Here is a 25,211-nt window from a genome sequence, read left to right as displayed (position 1 = left end):
ACCACATAAGGATCTGTGCTCTCAATGTGGGACCTCTGTTCTTAGTGAGAATTAACAGTAAATCTAGTCTTCAAACACCTGTTTAGCTGGGAGCCTAGGAAAAAGTGCTCAGGCAAGTAATATTGTGAAAAACTAGTTCTAAGTAATATGAAAGATAACCCAGAGAAAACAGCAGTCCAGCAAATCATTCAACCTCACTGAAACTACCAGCAGCTACATCATTCATTTTCTATTAAATCTATTTATAATAAGATTTAATTTGATGAACACTTGCAAGAAGCTGTGGGGACTTAAACAGGGATGAAGAGCTATTTCTTATGGGTAGTAATGGAGGTGGAATGGATTAGTTGCACAGCTATTATCTAGATGGGAAATAAAAGAGTTACTGAAGCTAGATGCATCATAGCATTTGTAGCCCTGTTATCATGGGATAGCCAAGCAACCTAGGAAAAGTGTTCCTCCTGAGGGTATCCTGAGGCACTAACTGAATGTAAATCAGATTTATATTAATCCAGAAAGGACTTTGTAAATTGGAAGGAATAAAAGTACACATTTTCAATAAAAATGAGGGCCACCTGCAGGAGCAGGGAATAATGCAACAAAAAAAGGTTGTAAAAAATTACAAGTTAAATTAATACAAAAATGTACTACAGGGGCCAGCACTGTGTCACAGCAGGTTAATGTCCTGATCTGAAGTGCTGGCATCCCATATGGGTGCTGGTTTGAGACCTGGCTGCTCCACTTCCAATCTAACTCTCTGCTATGGCCTGAGAAATAGTAGAAGGCCCAAGTGCTTGGGTCCCTGCACCTACATGGGAGATCTGGAGGAAGCTCCTGGTTTTGGATCAGCACAGTTCTGGCCATTGTGGCCAATTGGGGAGTGAACCATTGGATGGAAAATTCTCTCTCTCTGCTTCTGCTCTTTTTATGTAACTCTTTCAAATAAATAAATCTTTTTTTAAAAAAAAATACTACTTTTATGCTCCTGCTTCTCTATTGCAATGGGTACCACATGGATAGACTTCATTCCATGTTCTTGTCTCGTCTCAAGGCAATTAGGAATAGAATGAAAAAGAGTAGAAAAGTGGCATCATGAATGAAAAAGGTATTATGCACTCAGTAATACAGGAAAATTCAGATGAGTGTTGCAACTTATAGGGTTTCAGGTTGTCCCTTTAAAGAATGAGAGTAATGTATGTGGCAACATCTACTTGCATATTCAAATAGACCTTGGGTAGTGGAGTCTAATCCAGATGTGCACACAGATAAGTTGAAATTTCTCATGGGTATATAGGTCACCACACACTCATTCCCTTGTGTTGCACACAACACTTATTATCCAGGGCCAGGGTACACTATTATGGCTGGAACATGTGTCACTTGATATGCCTATGGTCACATCATTGGTTTCCACTACAATAATGTGGGGAAAGAGTCCTGGGTGGCCAAAAAAGCAGCTATAAAACAAGTAACTTTGTAATTGATGAAGATGGTATTCCAAATAACTGTTGAAATAACTGTTACTCAACTTTTAAATATTTATTAACAAAATTTACACAAGAGAGCACAGTTCAGTTCATATACTTGATTCCACTCAGAATAATGAGAAACCAAAAGTTCCAGTTGCATAAGAGAAAAATTTCTGAAGAGTGGTTAACCACTCTCTGTCACAATTCATTATGAAAACTGCCCAATACTCACTAAGGTGTGATTCCACCAAAGAATTCTTCCAAACAAATTATACTTCAGGGACTTCTCTCTGTAATCTTGCTGTGTTTTGTGGAAGTTTGCCTAATAATAAAGGTATTTCCCATTACAATAAATCATAGGATTTTTTCTTTCTGTGAGTTGTCAGGTAACCATTGAGAGGTGACATATGGTACATGACTTTTCTATACATGTATGTTTTCTCATTTCGGGGTCTCTTCATGTGAATTGATTAATGGCAGAAAAAATTTTTCACATTCATTAAATTGAAATTTTACTGTATGAATTCTCTGGTGTTAGTTGATGTTTCTTTTTTTTTAAGATTTTTATTTATTTGACAGAGTTACAGACAGTGAGAGAGACAGAGATAAAGGTCTTCCTTCTGTTGGTTCACTCCTCAAATGGCCACAGTGGCCAGAGATGCACTGATCTGAAGCCAGAAGCCAGGTGCTTCTTCCTAGTCTTCCATGTGGGTGCAGAGGCCCAAGCACTTAGGCTGTCTTCTACTGCTTTCCCAGGCCACAGTAGAGAGCTGGATTGAAGAGGGGCAGCTGGGACTAGAACTCACACCTATATGGGATGCCAGCATAGCAGGTGGAGGTGGAGGATTAATCTATTGCTCCACAGCGCCGGCCTGATGTTTAATTTCTGGCTATGGTTTTTTGAGGTCTATTGCACTTGAAGAATATTGCCTTTTTTGAGTTGCATATTTATGCAAGCCTGAATTCTATGAAAATATACTTCCACATTCATTACACTCCTGAGAAACCACTTGTGTGAATTTTCTGATGTATAATGCCATTTCTGACAAATGGCTTTTTGTCACACTAATAATATTTCTGAACTTCTTCATTTTCTTTAAAAATTTATGTTATTTATTTGAAAGACAGAGTTAGAGAGAGACAGAGAAGCAGAAAGAGGTCTTCCATCTGCTAGTTCACTCCCCAGAGGGATGAAATGGCTGGAGCTGCAGCGATCCAAACCCAGGAGTCAGGAGCTTCTTCTGGGTCTCCCACGTGGGTGCAGGGCCATCTTCTACTGCTTTCCCAGGCCATAGCAGAGAGCTGGATCAGAAGAGGAGCAACTGGGACTAGAACCAGTGCCCACATGGTATGCCAGCATTTCAGGCCAGGGCTTTAACCTACTGTGCCACAGCGCTGGTCCCAACCTTTCTTCCTTATGGGAGTGCCTATTGTATGGGATGTAATTTCCAGCAAAAGGCTCTGTCACATGGTTATGTTTACTTTGGAAAAAGTCCTTCACATTCATTAAGTTCTCTCCCTTGTTTGATCTACATGTTATGAGGTATTCCTTCTGACAAAAGGCTTTCCCACATTTATTACAAGATTTCCACCATGTAATAAATTCTCTGATGTTATATTGTGTGATTTTAGCAGAGTTTTCCAACATTCATTCCATTCATAAGGTTTCTCCCCCATGTGAATTCTGATGTTTTATGAGGTGTTACTTATGGATAAAGGCTTTTCCATATGCATTATATCCGAAGTGTTTTCCCCCATATGAATTAGATGATGTGCAATGAGGGCTGAATTATGGTAAAAGCTTTCCAAGTCATTATGTCCAAGAGGTTTCTCTTCCTGTGCATTTTCTGATGCATTCTGAGATGTGACTTATTGCCAAGGGCTTTTCTACAGTCATTGCATTCATAAAGTCTCTCCCTGGCGTGAATTCTGTGGTGTGATATGAGCTATGATTTATAACATATGATTTATAAAGGCTTTTCCACACTTATTAGATTCACAAGGTTTCTGCCCTGTGTGAGCTGTTTTGATATGAGTATAACTTATACAAAAAGGCTTTTCCACAGTCATTACATTTATGAGGTTTCTCCCCTGTGTGAATTCGCTGGTGTATGATGAGGTTTGACTTTCGTCCAAAGGTTTTTCCACAGTCATTACATTTATGAGGTTTCTCCCCTGTGTGAATTCGCTGGTGCACGATGAGGTGTGTCTTTTGTCCAAAGGCTTTTCCACATTCATTACAATTATGAGGTTTCTCCCCTGTGTGAATTTGCTGATGTATGAGGAGGCCTGACTTGTGTCCAAAGGCTTTTCCACAGTCATAACATTTATGAGGTTTCTCCCCTGTGTGAATTCTCTGGTGTATGATGAGGTGTGACTTTTGTCCAAAGGCTTTTCCACAGTCATTACATTTATGAGGTTTCTCCCCTGTGTGAATTCGCTGGTGTATGATGAGGTCTGGCTTTCGTCGAAAGGCTTTTCCACAGTCATTACATGTATGAGGTTTCTCCCCTGTGTGAATTCGCTGGTGTATGAGGAGGGATGACTTGTGTCCAAAGGCTTTTCCACAGTCATTACATTTATGAGGTTTCTCTCCTGTGTGAATTCGCTGGTGTATGATCAGGTCTGGCTTTCGTACAAAGGCTTTTCCACAGTCATTACATTTATGAGGTTTCTCCCCTGTGTGAATTCGCTGGTGTATGATCAGGTCTGGCTTTCGTCCAAAGGCTTTTCCACAGTCATTACATTTATGAGGTTTCTCCCCTGTGTGAATTTGCTGATGTATGAGCAGGGCTGACATTTGTCCAAAGGCTTTTCCGCAGTCATTACATTTATGAGGTTTCTCCCCTGTGTGAATTTGCTGGTGTCTGATAAGGTCTGAGTTTTGTCCAAAGGCTTTTCCACAGCCATTACATTTATGAGGTTTCTCCCCTGTGTGAATTCGCTGATGTTTCCTGAGGCCTGACTTGTGTCCAAAGGCTTTTCCACAGTCATTACATTTATGAGGTTTCTCCCCTGTGTGAATTTGCTGGTGTATGATCAGGTCTGGCTTTCGTCCAAAGGCTTTTCCACAGTCATTACATTTATGAGGTTTCTCCCCCGAGTGAATTTGCTGATGTATGATGAGGTCTGGCTTTCGTCCAAAGGCTTTTCCACAGTCATTACATTTATGAGGTTTCTCCCCTGTGTGAATTTGCTGATGTATGAGGAGGGCTGACTTGTGTCCAAAGGCATTTCCACAGTCATTACATTTATGAGGTTTCTCCCCTGTGTGAATTCTCTGGTGTATGATGAGGTTTGATTTTTGTCCAAAGGTTTTTCCACAGTCATTACATTTATGAGGTTTCTCCCCTGTGTGAATTCGCTGGTGTATGAGGAGGGATGACTTTTGTCCAAAGGCTTTTCCACAGTCATTACATTTATGAGGTTTCTCCCCTGTGTGAATTCGCTGATGTATGAGGAGGGCTGACTTTTGTCCAAAGGCTTTTCCACAGTCATTACATTTATGAGGTTTCTCCCCTGTGTGAATTCGCTGGTGTATGATGAGGTTTGACTTGTGTCCAAAGGCTTTTCCACAGTCATTACATTTATGAGGTTTCTCCCCTGTGTGAATTCGCTGATGTATGAGGAGGGATGACTTGCGTCCAAAGGCTTTTCCGCATTCATTACATTCATGAGGTTTCTCCCCTGTGTGAATTCGTTGGTGTATGATGAGGTCTGACTTTCGTCCAAAGGTTTTTCCACAGTCATTACATTCATGAGGTTTCTCCCCTGTGTGAATTCTCTGGTGTACTATGAGGTCTGACTTCCACAAAAAGCCTTTTCCACATTCAAGGCATTTATAAAGTTTCTCTCTTGTGTGAATTCGCTGATGGTTTATGAGGTATGACTTCTGTGTAAAGGCTTTTCTACAGTCACTACATTCATGAGGTTTCTCCCCTGTGTGAATTTGCTGATGTTTCCTGAGGACTGAATTTTGTCTAAAGGCTTTTCCACAGTCATTACATTCAGAAGGTGAATTAAAACTGAGTGATTTTCCACAAGGTTTACATGTGTAAAGTTTTTCCCTTGTATTTAGTTTCTGGTTTATTGCAAGATGTGACTGGTGAATGACAGGTTCAACATACATAATGTACTTATAAAATTTCTTTCTTGTGTGAGTTTGTTGATGCATATTGAGGCTAGCATTTTCATGGATAGCTTTTTCTATTTGCGTTACTTTTCCAAAAGTGACAGTTGACTTATTACAGTTTTCTGCCATATGAACCCTCTCAGATTTACAGAACGTCTTTCTTGTGAAGACTTTTGCTTGTCCAGTGGGTCCAAATGGCTGCTTCATGATGTGAATATTGTCAAGCTGGCTAAGAGGCTCACAGAACTGGAGAGATTTTCCAGGTATCTTAGTGTTATCAAATTTCTCTCCAGCCTGTAGTTGATCAGGCCCACTGGGGGGATACACAGTGTGACATTTATTGCATTCCTCAGGCTTCAATCCTGAATAGATTCCCTTTTTAATAATCAGTGTTGGAACATGGCTTGAATTTAAACTAAGTGTTTTTCTTAATTCAATTCTCTTGAGAGCTGATGTCTTGTTATTTTTCATAAAATCCTGATTCAGATTTTTGTCCTGACTTTTCTGGTTGATCCTAATCAGGTCATCCCTTTTCATGACCACTGAAATGAGAAAAAAGCAATCATGTCACTGAGTCACATGTAAATGTTTCTCCTGGCATACTCAATGTAAAGGGAATGAAGTTACTTGTTATCCAAGTGGCATGAGATGTTCACAAAATCAGTATGAGGTAATTATTTGTGATCATTATATGGTTTTTCTCCTTAATACATTAATATACCATGAGGTTTCCCAATGTTCAAACATGATCCTTTTTACTATGGGAATTTGTCAAGGATGGTAGAATGACATTTGTGCTATGATGTGTGGGATACCTGCATCTCAAAACAGTGTCAGTTTGAGCCCTGGCTACTCTGCTTTCAGTACAGCTCTCTGCCTATGTAAACTGGAAGGAAGCAGATAATGGTTCATGTGCCTGGGAACCTGTGAGAAACCAGGGAAGACTAGAGGGATTCTAGAGTTTTGGCTTCAGACTAGTTAGACCTAAGTGTTGCAGGCATCTGGGAAGTGAGCTAATAGAGGACCTCTTTCTCTCTCTCTCTTCTCTCACTATCACTCTGCCTTTCAAAAGATGAAATAACTATAAAATATTTTAAAGAATGGGCAAATATTTAATAAAAATATTCACCCACTACCTAGCAACCATTTTTTTCCCTGTCCTTTTTTCCCAGTTTATTTTTATAAAAATTGTGTGCTTTTTCCTTCTCTGATATCTCAACCATAAACATGAAAAAGTTTTAATGATCATTTACTTGCAGGTGGAGAAGAGTGAAATGTGCCTGTACTTTAAGCAGGACAACATTTAAGGAGTAGGATTTAAATCTATGAGTGTCTCATGCTCAGTCTTCCTAGGTAAACATCATTTGTGGGATTTTTCAAATGAAAAACTACTTTGTCTTTACTCTATGACAGCTTCCCCAAATTCCTAAGGACACCCAACACCTTCAGCTTCTCAGAAGTACAACAGGTACAGAAAATTCCCAATATACCACTTTAGTTAAACACTCCCAATCAGTTTGAAGAATTTGTTTCTGCAAACCGGGAATTGCTCATCTTCTTTGAAAAGTGGTTTCTAACTCATTCTGAAATCATCAGTGCTGGTTACCTCCTCTAAATTCTTTCTAGAAACATTCCTGTGTGATAATTTGAATTTCTGGAGGCATTTGATCAGTTGCCTCCTATTTTCACTGAAAGCTTCATTTCCTATGTTTTTCTTATCTTTTTATTTGCTTATTTTCAATGATACTGAAAATAAGAGAAAAATCATACTTCAAACTCCACCCTAAAAGAAATCTGAGCCACTCAACATAACCCCACGAGGCTACTTGACCTTGGGTCTCAAAATCTCATTACTTTCTTGGTGAGTCCAGGATCACTTATTTTCATGTTTTATGTAAGTTCATCCTTAGTGTAGGATTTCTTTTTTCAAACATTTACTTTATTTATTTGAAGGCTAGAATTATAGAGAGAGAGACAGAGAGAAGTCTTCCATCTGCTGGTTCACTCCCCATATGGGAACAACAACCAATGCTGGGCCAAAATGAAGTTAGGAGCCAGGAGTGTCTTTCTTGTCTCCCACATGGGTACAGGGGGCCAAGGATTTGGGCCAACCTCTGCTCTTTTCTCAGGTGCATTAGCAGAGAGCTGGATTAGAAGAGGACTAGCTGGGACTTGAACTGGCACCAATATGCAATGCTAGTGTTGCAGGCTGGAGCTTTAACACACTGCACCACAGTGTCATTCCTAGCTTCATAATTTCTGATGTCACAGCACAGAGGCTTACTCATGACCATCTTTTTTTTTTTTAAGATTTATTTATTTGAAAGTCAGAGTTACACAGAGAGAGGAGAGGCAAAGAGAGTAAGGTCTTCCAACCAATGGTTCACTCCCCAGTTGGCCACAATGGCCAGAACTGTGCTGATCTGAAGCCAGGAGCCAGGAGCTGCTTCTGGGTCTCCCTCAGGTGCAGGGGACCAAGGACTTGGACCATCCTCTACTGCTTTCCCAGGCCATAGCCAAGAGCTAGATCAGAAGTGGAGCAACTGGGTCTCAAACTGGTGCCCATATGGGATGCTGGTGCTTCAGGCTATGGTGTTAATTCACTGCGCCACAGCACCAGCCACATGACCATCTTATAGCATTTGCTTATTTACTTCCTTGAGAGTAAGAGAAACAGAATGAAAGATAAAGACAGACTGAAACAGAGGTTTGCCAACTATAGGCTCACTCCTCAAATGTCTCCAACAGACTATAATTTTCTTATTTATTTGAGAGGCACAGAGGAAAAGAAAAGAAAGAGACTAAGAAAGAGAGAGTTCACATTTATTGATTCAGTCCTGAGCAAGTTCTATGCCTGGGCAAAATCATGAGTGGGAACGCAATCTGAGCAATGAGTTAGAAATAAGTTTCTGGGGGCTGGCATTGTGGCATAGCAGGTAAAGCCACCACCTGCAGTGCCAACATCACTTATGGGCACCAGTTTAAGTCCTAGCTGCTCCACTTCTGATCCAGCATTCTGCTATGGCCTGGGAAAGCAGTAGAAGATGGCCCAAGTCCTTGGACCCCTGTACTCATATGGGAGACCTGGAAGAAGCTCCTGGCTCCTAGCTTCAGATCAGTACAGCTCCAGCCACGACAGCCAATTGGGAAGTGAACCAGTGGATGGAAGACCTCTCTTTCTCTCTCTGCTTCTCCTTCTTCTCTCTCTCTGACTTTCAAATAAATAAGTAAATCATAAAAAAAAAAAAAAACAGAAACAGGCTGGCATGGCAGCTCAATAGGCTAATCCTCTGCCTGCGGCACTGGCACACCAGGTTCTAGTCCTGGTCGGGGTGCTGGATTTTGTCCCAGTTGCCCCTCTTCCAGGCCAGATCTCTGCTGTGGCCCAGGAGTGCAGTGGAGGATGGCCCAGGTCCTTGGACCCTGCACCCACATGGGAGACCAGGAGAAGCACCTGGCTCCTGGCTTTGGATCAGCATGGTGTGCCAGCCACAGCACACTGGCCATGGTGGCCATTGGAGGGTGAACCAATGGCAAAAGGAAGACCTTTCTCTCTGTCTCTTTCTCTCACTGCCCACTCTGCCTGTCAAAAAAAAAAAAAATTAATCTTAAAAAAATAAGTTTCTGTATGTTGCCTAATTAACAAGCACTGAAGGAACTAATATAATAAGTGCATGAAGGAAAAGGTATGAAAGTGTAGAGAAGGACAAGTTAGAATTGGAGGAATGTATCAAACCTAGATAAAAGCCTTAGTAACATCAGAAAATGACTGGATTTTTTTTTTAATCAAAGAACATCTTCACTAAGAACAAAAGTTAGAAAGATATTGGTATCTCTAAATGCCTGTGTCTGATGCACAAAAGCAGCTGTCATCAGGAGTAAGGCTTGAGAAAAATTCATGGAAAGAACACCAGTCAACATCTGCACACTTTCTGCCTTGGCTTCCCTGTCATGTGCAGACTGACCTGAAAGGCTCAGATTCAAGCATTCATCCACCATCCATGGCTCTTCTCCTCGCTCCAACTTGAAGATCAAGTCAGGTTTGGTAATGCAGTGCCCTATTAATGGAAACAAAGTAAGACTTTGTAAAATTACTATCTTGGGTTATTTAAAGGACTACAGCTTGGTTCAGGAGCTATGCAACAAATGTTCCAATTTGAATCTTTTGTTAGATGGTAGATATTCAGATTATTCATGGACTCAATTTCTAATCCTGCCCAATATTAAACATTATAAAGTGTTCCCTTATTTGTCAAATAGCAAGAAAATGTTATCACTGGGCATGTGATGGGTGTCACTCACCCAAGGAGAACAGGCTGCTGTAGGTCTCCAGCATCACATCTCTGTACAGGATTTTCTGAGCATTGTTCATTTTCTGCCATTCTTCCCATGTAAAGTACACAGCCAGGTCTTCAAATGCTGTCATCACCTATAATAATACACTTCCAGTCAACATGTTAACTCTGTCACAAAATAAACACTGACATTTGTATATGGATATGAAGGAAAAAAGGAAGGATATGGTTTCACATTAGACTTGTGGAGTGTTTAGAAAGCCACACGGAGCATTCAACAGAGTCAAACCCATGATCTACTGGCTGTGAGACATGCCCAAGCTGGAGGGAAACAGGAGGTTCAAATCACAAAGGCCACATCTGTCAAGGGGAATTGCACAGCAGGCTAGAAGGGGGGCAATACTGACTCTTGACTGGGCAATGTTAAGGAGAAGTATGTAGAAGCATTGAGAAAAAAAAGGCAAGAAACCATCAGTGAAACTATGATGGGAATGAACAGAAAACAATTTCCAGGAAAACACCATGCATATCATTTCCAATATGTCAAAGGAAAAATATATTAAAAGACAGGTCAGACATTTAGCTTAGTGTTGTTTATGATGCCGTCTCAGAGTGTCTGTGATTTCCAATGCCAGCTCTAGTTTCTAGCTCCCAGATAATGCAAACCTGGGGAAGCAATGGTGATGTCACCAATGAAGGAGGCCTAGATTCCATTCCTCAATCCTGGCTTCAGTCCTGCCCCACCTGTTTGGTATGGTTATCTAGGAAGTGAATTAATGTGTCAAAGCTCTCTATCTCTCAGTCCATCAACTTTTTTCTCTATCAAGCTAATAAATATTTTTAAGTAAGAGAGAAAATACAGGTAAGACAAAGAATACAAATTAGCTTTTGCCCTTGTCTATGATTATTCTAGTGATAAACAATTGAAATAACATTATACCTAATTAAAGTGAAAGCAATGGAAATACTTGCCCAAAACATTCAAATGATAAACATTTGAAATGACATTATACATAATTAAATGAAAGCAATGGAATTATTTGTCCAAAAAGAGAACCTGGGAATGTCTGCAGTACAATCTGCATTTGTGACTCACTGAGAAAAATGCTTAGAGATTTGTTTCAGAACCTGCAATAGTCACCAGAATTGTGATCCAGCAGGCTAAGCCTCCACCATCAATGCTGGCATCCCATGTAAACAGAGGACTTGAGTCCTTGCTGCTCCACTTCCAATCTAGTTCCCTGCTAACCTGATTGAAAGAGCAGTGAAAATGGCCTGAGTATTCAATGTGGGAGACCCATGGAGTCCCAGGCTCCTGGCTTTGGCCTGGCCCAGTCCCAGCCATTGTGGGCATTTGGGGAATGAAACAGTAGATAGAATATATCACCTTTTGTCTCCCTGTCTCTCCCAATCTCTGCAAGTCCACCTTTCAAATAAATAATCTTAAAAAAATAAATGAGCCTCCAGTAGATTCTTTTCTCCACACATTCCTTATCCTATTCCAGAATCCAATTCAACTTCTCAAAGGTATTAAGAACTCCATTACTCTAACAATTTGAAAACAAACTTAACTGATTTGTGTTCCAGCACTAGGTAACTCTTCCTCTTGCAGAATGCTAAGTGTTTACTTCATAGGTAGCACTAAAACACTGTTCAGTACATCATCTATGTGTAGAATGTTTCAGACATGACCCCAAAAAGGTAGCATATTGTTCTTAGTTTCAACTCAATTCATGTAACAAATATATATTTTGCTATAGCAACAGAAAGACAAGAGACCAAACTGCATTATTATAGATGACAGTAATGTTTCATAATCATGCCAAATTCATAATTCATTTCTGTATATTCTGTGATAACAAATTTTATGTTTATTTTTCTATTTTAAAATTTTGTAAAGATTTATTTATTTATTTGAAAGTCAGAGATACACAGAGAGAGGAGAGGCAGAGAAAGAGAGAGAGGTCTTCCATCTGCTGGTTCAGTCCCCAGTTGGCTGCAATGGCTGGAACTGCACCAATCTGAAGCCAGGAACTAGGAGCTTCTTCTGGGTCTCCCACATGGGTGCAGGGGCCCAAGGACCTGGGCCATCTTCCACTGCTTTCCCAGGCCATAGTAGAGAGCTGGAGCAGAAGTAGAGCAGCCAGGTCTCAAACTGGTGCCTATATGGGAAGTCGATGCTTTAGACCAGGGCATTAACCCACTGAGCCACAGTGCCAGCCCCATATTTTCCATTTTAATTAACTAGTATACTGGGACTGGCACTGTGGCTAGCAGGTAAAGCTACTGCCTTCAGTGCTGGCATCCCATATTGGTGCCAGTTCAAGTCCCAGTGGCTTCACTTCCAATCCAGCTCTATGCTATGGCCTGGGGATTCAGTAGGAGATGGCCTAAGTCCTTGGGCCCCTGAACCTATGTGGGAGACCCAGAAGAAGCTCTTCACTTCTAGCTTTGGACCAGTGCAACTTCGGCCATTGTGGCAAACTGGGGAGTGCACCAGCAGATGCAAGACTCTCTCTCTCTCCCCCTCTGCCTCTCTGTAACTCTGACTTTCAAATAAATAAAAAAAATCTAAAAAAATAAATAAATAAACTAGCATTAAATACCAAAAATGAGTACTGACAAGCTGGGGAATAATTAAAAAAAAAAAAAACACTTACAGGTGATATATTAATTTTCTTTCCTCTTAGAAACATGTGGAGGACCCAGAATCATACCTGGGAGAGAGGTGAATGGCAGGAGTTCAAAGAAAACTCGGGAGGCCAACGCTGTGGCATAATGGGTAAAGCTGCTGCCTTCAGTGCCAGCATTCCATATGGGGTCTGGTTCAAGTCCTGCCTGCTCAACATACAATCTAGCTTTGTGCTATGTCCTGAGAAAGCAGTGGAACATGGTCCAAGTCCCTGGGCCACTGCACCTGCATGGGAGACCCAGAAGCTCTTGGGTCTTGGCTTTGGATCAGCTGAGCTCTGGCCTTTGCAGTAATTTGGAGGGTGAGCCAGCAGATAGAAGACTTTCTCTCTCTGCAACTCTTTCAATAAATAAATGAAATCTTAAAAAAAAAACCCTCTGGTTTCCTTCTGCACTGAACAGTGGGGAAAAAAAGGATATAATAGAATGAATAAAGAATAATAAATACATTAACCAAGAAAACATCAGCTTCACTGTGGAGGAATAAACCTCTAAAAATAGAAATACATAGGAAAATGCACCCACCTATATTAAGTGGCAGAGATTAAACAGAAGTTATCATTGGTTTAACGAAAGCATTATCTACAAATTTTGTAAAATAATAATGTAAAAGGAAAAAGAAAAGTTGAGTGTTCAAATGGATAAGGTTATCAGAGATAAACATTATGTTATTAAAGTTTATACTAAAGAAAGTTAACAAATACACATAATGTATATTTAATGCAGTGCACTTTACCAGTAATGATTCCAAGTAGCACCTTTCCCTGTATTCATCCCTTCACAAAACCCTGGATTGGGGCTGGCACTGTGGCCTAGCGGGTAAAACTGCCACCTGTAGACTGGCATCCCATATAGGCACTGGTTTGATTCCCAGCTGCCCCACTTCTGATCCAGCTTTCTGCTATGGCCTGGGAAAGCAGTAGAAGATGGCCCAAGTCCTTGGGCCCCTGTACCCATGTGGAAGACCCAGAAGAATCTCCTGGACCCTGGCTTTGGATTGGCACAACTCTGGCCATTGCAGCCAACTGGGGAGTGAACCAGCAGATGGAAGAGCTCTCTATCTCTCTCTGCCTCTCCCTCTCTCTGTGTGTAACTCTTTCAAATGAATAAATAAATCTTTTTGAAAAAGACCCTGAATTTCACCATTTCAATTGATTTACCCCATGAGATACCAGTAAATGTGATAGAAATAGACAATTTGTTAAAATATTTATTTATATGAAAGAGTTACACAAAGAGAGAAGGAGAGGCAGAGAAAAGAGAGAGAGAGAGAAGGAGGAATAAAGAGAGGTCTTCAAACTGCAGGTTCACTCCCCAGATGGCTGCAATGGCTGGAGCTGTGTAGATCCAAAGATATGAACCAGGAGCTTCTTTCAGGTCTCCCACAAGGGAGCAGAGGCCAAAGGACTTGGGCCAACTTCTACTGTTTTCCCAGGCTGTAGCAAAGAGCTGGATCAGAAGTGGAGCAGCCAAGTCATCAACTGACACCCATATGAGATGCTGGCACTGCAGGCAGTGTCTTTACTTGCTATGTCACAGAACCAGCCCCAGAAATAGACAATTTGTAAAGTATTTGCCTTCTCAGATTTTCTTGTTCTGACAGTTATCTTCTGAAAAACCCTGGGGCCTGCCTGTTGAAGAGATAGTATGTAGGCTGGCACCGTGGCTCACTAGGTTAATCCTCTGCCCGTGGCACTGGTATTCCGGGTGACAGTCTCAGTTGGGGTTGCTGGTTCTGACCCAGTTGCTCCTATTCCACTCCAGTTCTCGGCTATGGTCTGGGAAGGCAGTGGAGGATGGCCCAAGTGCTTGGGCCCTGCACCCACATGGGAGACCAGGAGGAAGTGCCTGTCTCCTAGCTTTGGATCAGCATAGCATACTGGCCATAGCAGCCATTTGGGGGGTGAACCAATGGAAGGAAGGCATTTCTCTCTGTCTCTCTCTCTCTCACTAACTCTGCCTGTCAAAAAAAGAAAAAAAGAGATAATATGTAGCCAAGATTCACCACAAACCCCAGACACTTAAGTGAAGCCTCAATCAGTTCCCCAGATGACTGAACTCTGATTTCTGCTCCTGGACTGATCATAGGAACTGCCTAGCTGAGTACAGCCCAAAACACAGAGTCAGAACTGCAAATCAAATGGCTATTTGTTAAGCCATTGTGTTTTCTGATTTGTCCTACATCAAATGCTGATATATATCAGTAAGTATGGCAAAAAGTTGAATTACATGCAAACTACAATGCATACAACTTCAAAATTTCATTTGGAAGTTCCCATAAAACAGGGCCAGCATTGTCACATAGCAAGTAAACCTGCCGTCTGCAATACAAGCACCCCATATGAGCACTGGTTCATGTTCTGGCTCTTCTGCTTTTGATCTAGCTTCCTGCTGATGGCCTGAGAAAAGCAATGGAAGATGATCCAAATACTTGGGCAAATGCTACCAATGTGGGAGATCCAGGTGAAGATCTTGGTTCCTGACCTCATTCTTTCCTGGCCCTGCTCAATGCAGCCATCTGTGATGTGAAAAAGCAGAAGGGAGATCTCTCTGGGTCTCTCCTCTATATACAATACTTTCAAATAATTTTTTTAAAAAACTTAGAAAAAAAGCTCCTATAAACACAATCTTTGCCTATCAATTAGACCTTAGAGGTTTCACCTCACCCTGGTTAGAATGGCTCACATACAGAAATCTACCAACAACAGATGCTGGAGAGGATGTGGGGAAAAAGGGACACTAACCCACTGTTGGTGGGAATGCAAACTGGTCAAGCCACTATGGAAGTCAGTCTGGAGATTCCTCAGAATCCTGAATATAACCCTACCATTCAACCCAGCCATCCCACTCCTTGGAATTTACTCAAAGGAAATTAAATTGGCAAATAATAAAGATGTCTGCACCATAATGTTTATTGCAGCTCAATTCACAATAGCTAAGACCTGGAATCAACCCAAATGTCCATCAACAGTAGACTGGATAAAGAAATTATGGGACATGTACTCTATAGAATACTACATAGCAGTCAAAAACAATGAAATCTGGTCATTTGCAACAAAATGGAGGAATCTGGAAAACATCATGCTGAGTGAATTAAGCAAGTCCCAAAGGGACAAATATCATATGTTCTCCCTGATCTGTGACAACTAACCAAGCACCTAAAAGGAAGCCTGTTGAAGTGAAACAGACACTTTGAGAAACAGTGACTTGATCACCCCTTTTCCTAACTATTGATGAACAACTTAATACTTTATCCCTTTTAGTACTTTTTTGTTCTACTTAATACTTTGGTTGAACTCTTTAATTAACACACAATTATTCTTAGGTGTTTAACTTTAACTGAAAAGTGGTCCTTGTTAAATATAAGAGTGCGAATAAGAGAGGGAGGAGATGTACAATCTGGGACATGCACAATCAGACTTGCCCCAAATGGTAGAGTTAAAAACGTGCCAGGGGATTCCAATTCAATCCCATCAAGGTGGCATGTACCAATGCCATGTCACTAGTCAAAGTGATCAATTTCAGTTCACAATTGATCATAATGATAGGATTAAGAGTCAAAGGGATCACATAAGCAAGACTAGTATCTGCTAATATTAACTGATAGAATTAAAAAGGAGAGAACTATCCAACATGGGAAGTGGGATACACAGCAGACTCATAAAATGGCAGATGTCCTAAACAGCACTCTAGCCTCAGAATCAGCCCTTAAGGCATTTGGATCTGGCTGAAGAGCCCATGAGAGTATTTTAGGCATGAAAAGCCAAGACACACTGGAAAAAAAATTAAAAAAATAAGGAGGTGGAAGGGACGGTAGCCAACCCGGGAAGAACCAGCAGCAAACCCGGGGAGGGCCGAGCAGACAAAAGAACAGCACAGAGTCCTGTGTCGTTCCTCCATGAAGAGGGGGAGCGACATAATGGTGCCATGACTCAGATAGGAAACTTAGGAGGGAAGAAACGGGAAGAAGTGGAAAATACCAGAGAGAGAGACTAGCAAAGAGCCTAGGGAAAAGCCGGACAGAAAAGGTGCCAGAAGAAGCTATCGAAAGCCTAGGCATAGACTCGGATATGGACTGTGGGAAAGAAGTTAGGATTTAAAGTGAAAGCAAGAAGAAACTTAGACTCAGATACGGACTGCAGGTTGAAAGTGAAAGTGAAACCTATAAGAAACTTAGACTTGGATACGGACTGTGGGGAGAGGCCAGGAGAAATGAGGGAGGAATATTGTTGGAAGAAAACTTAGGGAAACATACCGGGCAGAGAAAAATGTTAGGGTGGATGAAGCCACGAGTGCAGGCCGAGGCGGAGACGTAAGCCACCTTGGAATTCTTTAAGTCAGCCCGGGGAGCAAAAGGCGAAAATCTGGAACCAGAGGGAGAGACGTGGGCCGCCAGGTTGGAATTCGCCAGGTTAGTCCGGGGAACTTGGACTGAATACCGGTGGTGGCGGAAACGTAAGCTACGCTGTGTGACTCGCGGAAGCCGCCGCGTGCAGAGAGAGCACGGGGCGTGAATAGATAGGGAACGTGGGACTGGCGCGGAGGCCGTGGTGCAGGCGCGAAGGGGGCGCGGAGACCGCGGAGCGTGCGCACAGAGCTGGGAACCCGCCGCAGGGCGGGCGCCGGGAAGCCGTGCAGATGAGAGAAGTGCGGGCTGAAGCGGCACAGAGCTGAGAAGCCGCCGCGGGGCGAGGTGCGGAGAAGCAGCCTCGGGGCGGGCGCCAGGATGCCGCAGGGATAAGAGAAACAGAAGTTTAGAAGTAAAATGAGAGAAATAAGAATGCTGGTAGATAGAAGTAAAATAGGAGAAATAGGAATGCCTGGAGATAGAGAAACAGAAAAATAAGGCCTCCCCACAACATGGCAATGAGAGAGCTTGGATTCGGTCTGCCTGATTAGGGAGGTGGTGAGCACCTGCGGGCAGCTAGCAGCTTATGCGCTGCAGGTCACCGAAGACAGGCACGAATTAACATCAATAAGTCTCCCCACAATACCGCAATGAGAAGGCTTGGATTCGGTCTGCCTGATTAGTAAGGCAGTAAGCACCAGCAGGCGGCTCGACCAGAGTATGAGCTGCAGGTCACCGAAGATAGGCACGAACCAACACTAATAAGTCTCCCCACAAGACGGCAATGAGAAGGGCTTGGATTCGGTTTGCCTGATAGGGCTTGTAAGCACCTGCATGCAGTTCTAGCAGAGCAGAGCATGTGCTGCAGGGCACCGAACTCAGGCACGCATCAGCGCCTAAAAACCTCCTCACAACATGGCGAAGAGAGGACCCGGATTCGGTTTGCCTGATTGATAGGACTTGTAAGCGCCTGTGGGCAACTCCAGCAAGCAGAGCAGAGTGTGTGCCGCGGGGCACCGAAGACAGGCACGTATCAATGCCAAAAATAAAAAGAAAGGGGGATCTGTGGGGAGCAACTCGGACTAGACTAAGTTACTGGAATTAAGACTTATTCTATGCATCTGCTCTCCCACAATATGGCGCTGAGAAGGGAGAAACAGCTTCTACACAGCTGCCTCCAGTTCAACCAATAAACAGCAGGACCTGCTCCTGATTGGAGGAGAGCAGCGTACTCAGCGTGTGGGTAGCAGAGTTGGGATTGGTGGAAGAGAACTATAAAGGAGGAGAGAGACAACATGCACCAGGAACATCTAAGGGGAACATCTGAGGGAACATCTGTGCAGCCCCCGAGAGAGCCGGCCGGCGGTGTGCCACTCCCCCACGGAAGTGGGGAAAAGTGGCAGGGGGAACCGCCCTTCCACGGAGGTGGAAGGGACAGTAGCCAACCCGGGAAGAACCAGCAGCAAACCCGGGGAGGGCCAAGCAGACAAAAGAACAGTGCAGGGTCCTGTGTCGTTCCTCCATGAAGAGGGGGAGCGACAGATTTCTGTACTTAATATGTTGTTCAATGTGAATTAATGCTATAACTAGTACTCAAACAGTACTTTACACTTTGTGTTTCTGTGTGGGTGCAAACTGTTGAAATCTTTACTTAATATATGCTAAATTGATCTTCTGTATATAGAGATAATTGAAAATGAATCTTGATGTGAATGGAATGGGAGAAGGAGCTGGAGATGGGAGGGTTGCAGGTGGGAGGGAAGTTATGGGGGAAGGGGGGAAGCCATTGTAATCCAAAAGCTGTACTTTGGAAATTTATATTTATTAAATAAAAGTTAAAGAGAAAAAGAATACAGTGGGCAGAAGCATAGCCCAGGTACCAAGTATATAACAGACTAGATTTTAAAATGATGCTTGATCTTACCTATTAAAATAATTTGTGGACCATCAATGGATTATATTTTACAGTAAAATAGTAATAATTTGGTGCATTAATATGGCTGGAAAACAGGGTGAATGCCTTGTAAAGTCTTTGTGAATATTTAAAACTGCACTATCTAGAAATTCTTGACCCAAAACATCCTGAATTCATCTATCCATCACATCCAGTTATCTGTATATTTTTAACAAAGCTATATTTAAAAAAAACTGCACTTAAGTAGTGGTTTCTGACACAAATTAGGCAAGAGACAAATATTAGGGTATCATGGAGCTCCTGCTTTTACTCCTCTTCTAGTCTAAATGAGAATTGCCATGAAATTATAGACAAACTCTTGAGGATTTGAGTGATGGTCTCATGGGCCATTGACTGTTGGCACACAGCTACTGGTCATTTTTTCTATGTATAGTGTATGAATTGTGCCATGCAAATGCCTATATCAGCACTTATCTGGTAATTGCCTTTCAGTGACTTCATTCTGCAAATTGAAGGACCTCAGTCTTGAACTTCAATCTTACATAACCTCACCTCAGACCCAGAATAAAATTATTACTTAGTTCCCAGCATCATACAATGTAAACAGAAAATGAAGTTGTAGGCATCAAACAAGAATAGTATCATGAAATAGTGAATTCCCTTGTCCTTTCTAAAAATTATTGCTCCCCACAGTGGTAGCCACACACTTCTGACAGCAGGAGTTGCTGATTTTAGAATTATGCTGGAAAATTCTGTGGGGATTCCTGAGAAGAAAGTGGGAAGGCAGCACGCAACACTCAATTGTTGTTGATTGATCTTTTACAATTCATTTTCTCTCACTGATTTTAAATATACCTTTGTTTTTATTTGACAGGTAGAGTTATAAACAGTAAAAGAGAGACAGAAAGGTCTTCCTTGTGCTGGTTCACTCCCCAAATGGCTGCTGTCACCAGCGCTGCATTGATCCAAAGCCAGGAGCCAGGTGCATCTTCCTGGTCTCTCATGGGGGTGCAGGGGCCCAAGCACTTGGGCCATCCTCCACTGCCTTCCCTGGCCACAGCACAGAGCTGGACTGGAAGAGGAGTAACCAGGACTAGAACCTGGTGCCCATATGGGATGCCAGTGCCACAGGTGGAGGATTAACCAAGTGAGCCATGGCACCAAACCCTAAATACACCTTCTGACCAGCATTTATAATTTCAAGCACTTAGAAATAGGAGCTCTAACACTTGATTTTACTGAATCAATAATGAAAAATATAGTCCCTAAGATATAAAGAGAGTGAGGATCACAGACTGAAACTAATTCAGGATCCTACAAGGACTAAATTTGAGGTCAAGCTTGAGCTACTTATCACTAATAGAAGCAACCAGTGTTATCTGATCAAGTTTTACTAGATGGGAATGGTATCCCATATTTGTGCCAGTTTGTGTCCCAGTCTCTCCACCCCGATCCAGCTCCCTGCTATTGAACCTGGGAAAATAGCAGCAAAAGATGGCCCAAGTGTGTGGGCCTCTGCCCACACCACAGTGCCAGCCCTAATAAGTCTTAAAAACCTAAAGAAATAAAATGTATAATATATCAATTATAGTTGTATATAGGTATAAATTTCTGAAAAGTACATAATTTCATCCTTTTAGTCATCTAAAACTTATTTGTAAATTATATAATTAAAAAAAGATAAAAAGACATTGATTCTTATGTCTCTTCAGCATAAGACATCAACTTTTCCAGGTTCTAGATGCACTTATTCACAGAGTTTCATAGAAGAAATCAGTAATGTGGCTCAAATAACAGTCTTACCCAGGGAATCCCCCTAAATTTAAACAGGGTGCTCAATTTCATTTTAGAAAAGTTCCAAAATATGTATCAGAAGAAAAAAATTATTTATTTGGTACATCTCATTTTAACTATAGTATTACCTAAATTTCCAATAGTCAGATGTACTCAAAAATTCCCACAGGTGGGAGAGATGGCCTAACACAGCAAGTAATTATTAAAATACAAATGTTAAGCTACAACTTAACTAGGGAAAATAACACTCCACAGGTCCCAAACTAAAATAATTAAGATGACATAATAAAAGGAAACTCAATGTCTTCATGCATTAAAATGTATTACATTAAACTTAATAAACAAAAAGGTGATTATTCCAGCTGTTTCCCACTTGGCAGCCCAATTTTACCTGTTGAATCTGGAAAAAAGTAAATGGCATCTCATGGTAGATTACTAAAATCTTAATGCTATATGCCATCGATTATGTCCACCATACTTTATATCTAATATTAACATATCTCATGCCTCTTAGTAGATAAATGACCTGTCTTAACTATTACAAAAGTGGCAAATGTGTTTTTGCTCAAAGCTTTTCCAACAGCTCCTCAGTCTAGTTTGCCTTCATTTTGGAAAGACACTTTTTCTAGGGTATACATGAGCATCTCATTGACTTGGCCATCAAACATAATTTTTGCAAAGAATTTAACTGTACCCAGCTTTTATCAGGAGCACAAGAATATATCACATTGATGACTTCCTCCCTTCATGAGACTATTTGCCACACTTGTGAAGAACATACAATGCTAATACCTTTTAGTCCTTCCTGGGTTTTGGTGCAATGCATGCCTCATTTAAAAAATTAATTGTCATGGATGCTACAAATCAGTCCAGCTTATATGGTCCCCCTTCCAATGAAAAGTCAAATTGAATTCTGTAGGCACTATCCTTAGTGCTCTCAGTGACTTCTTCACTCGTGGAGATCATATGCCTTCTAAATCCTCTGGATCATTTGTGATATCCACTACTTCTCAAGGGCTGTGATGCAAGGAATAACCTCTCTTGGAACCTTGCTATGTGCCAGTAAAATTAAATTAGATTTCTATTAATTGTGCTAGACTAGAAAAACAGTCACCTACACACCTTGAGCCTGTGATTCTCCAAACCTTGTTATCTAGTAGGACTTTGGCCATGGATATAGAACAGTAAAACATGAGAATGGCTACTAAGGCCTACTTAATAGATGATATACCCAAACTTGGCATACTCCATTTGGCAAAAGGGATGGCTTCCAATGTCTGCTGTCTATGTCCAGATGCCAGGGTACAGCAGGAGGTCACTATTCTAACAATAATAAAGAAAAACCATTTAAGTTCAGCTGGACACCATTCTGCTGACTGTTGATTTCATTACTATTAATCTGGATGCCTTCACTGGTGACAATCCAGAGACCCAAAGTAGTCACAGCATTATCTGCTAACAAAAGCTTAAACCAAGAGTTATGGATTAATATCTGTTATAACACGATTCCTCAGAACCCATCTAGTCCAAACCTTGAGAGTTGGAAGCTGTTATGCTTGGCCCACCCATATATAGGACGTAAATTGTGCCAGATGGGCTCTATATCCTTGTACTGCAAGGAAGATGTCATAGATATTGATGCTCCAAACTTACCCAGCTCCCTGCTAATGTGTCTGGGAAAGCAGCAAAGGCTTGCCCAAATGCTTGGGCCCCTGAACCCATGTGATATCTGGAAAAAGCTCCTATCTTACAAGATCAGCCTGGTCTAGCCCCAGTCATTGCAGCCATTTTGGAGGAGAACAAACCAGAAGGAAGATCAGTCTCTCCCTTTCTCACTCTAACACTGCCTTTCAAATATATAAATAAATCTTTTAAAATGTAATCATTTCAATAGATTCCTCAGTGCTCAATCATGATGACTTTTATTATCTTAAGGACATTTTCATTTCTTTTTTAAAGATTTGTTTATTTGAAAGGCAGAGAGGAGGACGGTGTGCTGCAGTATGCAAAGCTGCCATCTGTTATACTGGCATCCTATATAGGCACCAGTTCAAGTCACACTTGTTCCACTTCTGATTTAGCTTCATGCTAATGGCCTGATAGAGTGGAAGATGGCCCAAGTACTTGGGCTCCTGCCACCCCCATGGGTGACTCAAAAGACGCTCCTGGTTTCAACCTGGCCCTTTACCGGCCATTGGAGAAACCAGGGGTGTGAAACAGATGATGGAAGATCTCTCTATGTCTCTCTCTCTCTCTCTGTAACTGTGACTTTCAAATAAAGAAGTAAATAACTTTTAAAATGATTTTAGAAAGGGCAGAGAAACACACAGAAAGTGGGTGAAGAGAGAGAGGAAGAGAGGTCTTCCATATGTTGGTTCACTCTCTAAATGTCTGCAACAGCTATGGCTGGACCAGGCTCTCAGGTCCCCTAATAAGTAGTAGATCTTGCACTTAGGTGAAAGGAACTGAAGAATTTGAGCCACTACCCCATGCTTCTCAGAGATATTAAGCAGGAAACTAGTTTGGAAGTGAAACACTGAAAACTTAGATTAGCACTGCAATATAGAATGTGGGCATCACATGCAATGACCAACAAATTAGAAAACCTGGAAGAAATCAAGACACATGCTAGGTAAAAAAATTGAGCCATGAAGACATATAGAAAACCTAAACAAACTAAAAACCAAAACAGATATTGAATCAGTAACAAAAACCCTCCAAAGAAAAGCCCAAGACCAGAAAGCTTCACTGCTAAATTCTACCAGACTTTTAAAAATAGAACTAATTGGCCAGTGCTGTGGCTCAATAGGCTAATCCTCCAGCTTGTGGCACTGGCACACCAGGTTCTAGTCCCAGTTGGGGCACCGGATTCTGTCCCCATTGCCCCTCTTCCAGGCCAGCTCTCTTCTATGGCCTGGGAGTGCAGTGGAGGATGGCCCATGTGCTTGGGCCCTGCACCCCATGGGAAACCAGAAGAGGCTCCTGGCTTTGGATCAGCATGATGCACCGGCTTCAGCGTGCCGGCCGCGGCGGCCATTGGAGGGTGAACCAATGGCAAAGGAAGACCTTTCTCTCTGTCTCTCTCTCACTGTCCATGCTACCTGTCAAAAAAAAAAAAAAAAAGACTAATTCCAATTCTCCTTTAGCTATTCAAAGCAATTGAAAGAGAAGAGTATTCCCAAACTCCTTCTGTTTGACCAGTGTCACCTTATTTTCTAAACCAGAAAATGATACAATAGAGAAAGAGAATTAAAGAACAATATCTCTGATACCCACAGATCCCAAAATTCTCAACAAAATACTAGCTAATAAAATCCAACAACAGATCATAAAGATAATTTACCTGGACCAAGTGGAATGTACCTGTGGTATGCAGGGATAGTTCAACATATGCAAATCAATAAATGTGATATGTGACACTGGCAAACTAAAGAATAAAAACCACATGATGATCAATAGATGAAGAGAAAGTATTTGATAAAAAACAGCCTTTCATTATAAAAACCTTAAGCAAGTTGGGAATAGAAGGAACATTCCTTATCACAATCAAGGCAATATATGACAAATCTTCAACCAACATCATATTGAATGGGAAATTGTGGAAGCATTTCCACTAAGATCTGAAACCAAAGTTGCTCTCCCTCACTACTGCTGTTCAATACACTACTGACAGTTTTAGCCATGGCAATAATGCAAGAAAAAGAAATCAAAGGAAAACAAATTAGAAAGGAGAAAGTCCAATAATTTGTTTGCAGATGACATGATCCTAAATATTGGGAAGCCAAAAGACTCCACCAAGAGATTATTGAAACTCACAAGAAAGTTTGGCAAAGTTGTAAAATATGAAATCAACACACAAAAATCAATAACCTTTATATACACAAAAATGCCATGGCTGAAAAATAACTTATCAGAACAGTGCCATTCTCGATAACCATAAAATTTTTTATTACCTTGGAATAAATTTATTCAAGGGTGTGAAAGATCTCTATAAGAAAAATTACAAAACATTAAAGAAAAAAAGAAAATACAAAAAAAGGAAAAATCTTTGATGTTCATAAATTGGAAGAACAAATATCATCAAAATTCCCATTCTACCAATAGAAATTATTTTTAATTTTACTTTTACAATCATTTATTTATTTGAGAAGAAGTTATAGACAGAGAGACGGAGAGACAAAAAGCGATGCCTTCTAACTGTTGGTTAATTCTCCAAATAGCTGTAATGGCTGGTGCTGGGCTGATCTGAACCCAGGAGCTAGGAGCTTCCTCCTCATCTCCTATGTGGATACAGGAGCCCAAGCACTTGGGCCATCTTCCACTGCCTTCCTAGGCCACGAGCAGAGAGCTGGATCATAGGACCAGCTGGGACCCAAACTGGCATGCATATGAGATGCCAATGCCACAGACAGAGGCTCAAACTACTATTCCACAGTGCCAGCCCCTCAAAAGCAATTTACAGATTCAACATGATCTCAATCAAAATACCAACAACATTCAGAAGGAAGACCTTTCTCTCTCTCTCTGTCTATAACTCTACCTGTCAAAATAAAAAAAAATAGAATAA

At 41.4% G+C, this 25,211-nt stretch overlaps 1 protein-coding gene across 4 annotated transcripts in view; it reads right to left on the bottom strand.

Moving 5' to 3' along the window:
* Nucleotides 1-2,559: 2,559 nt before the first annotated feature.
* Nucleotides 2,560-25,211, bottom strand: part of LOC103345782 (zinc finger protein 585A) — a 70,424-nt gene continuing 47,772 nt past the window's right edge. For all 4 annotated transcript variants that reach the window (XM_070067886.1, XM_070067887.1, XM_070067888.1 and 1 more), the window contains 3 exons: nt 9,904-10,030; nt 9,567-9,659; nt 2,560-6,143 (listed from right to left, as the gene is read on the bottom strand). In XM_070067886.1, coding sequence (XP_069923987.1) covers nt 3,466-6,143; nt 9,567-9,659; nt 9,904-10,030 — 2,898 coding nt within the window. In that variant the 3' untranslated portion in view covers nt 2,560-3,465. The remainder of the gene's footprint in view (nt 6,144-9,566; nt 9,660-9,903; nt 10,031-25,211) is intronic.

This window comes from Oryctolagus cuniculus, unplaced genomic scaffold (genome assembly GCF_964237555.1).
Source record: "Oryctolagus cuniculus unplaced genomic scaffold, mOryCun1.1 SCAFFOLD_77, whole genome shotgun sequence".
NCBI lineage: Eukaryota > Metazoa > Chordata > Mammalia > Lagomorpha > Leporidae > Oryctolagus > Oryctolagus cuniculus.
This window is presented reverse-complemented; position numbering and strand designations above follow the sequence as displayed.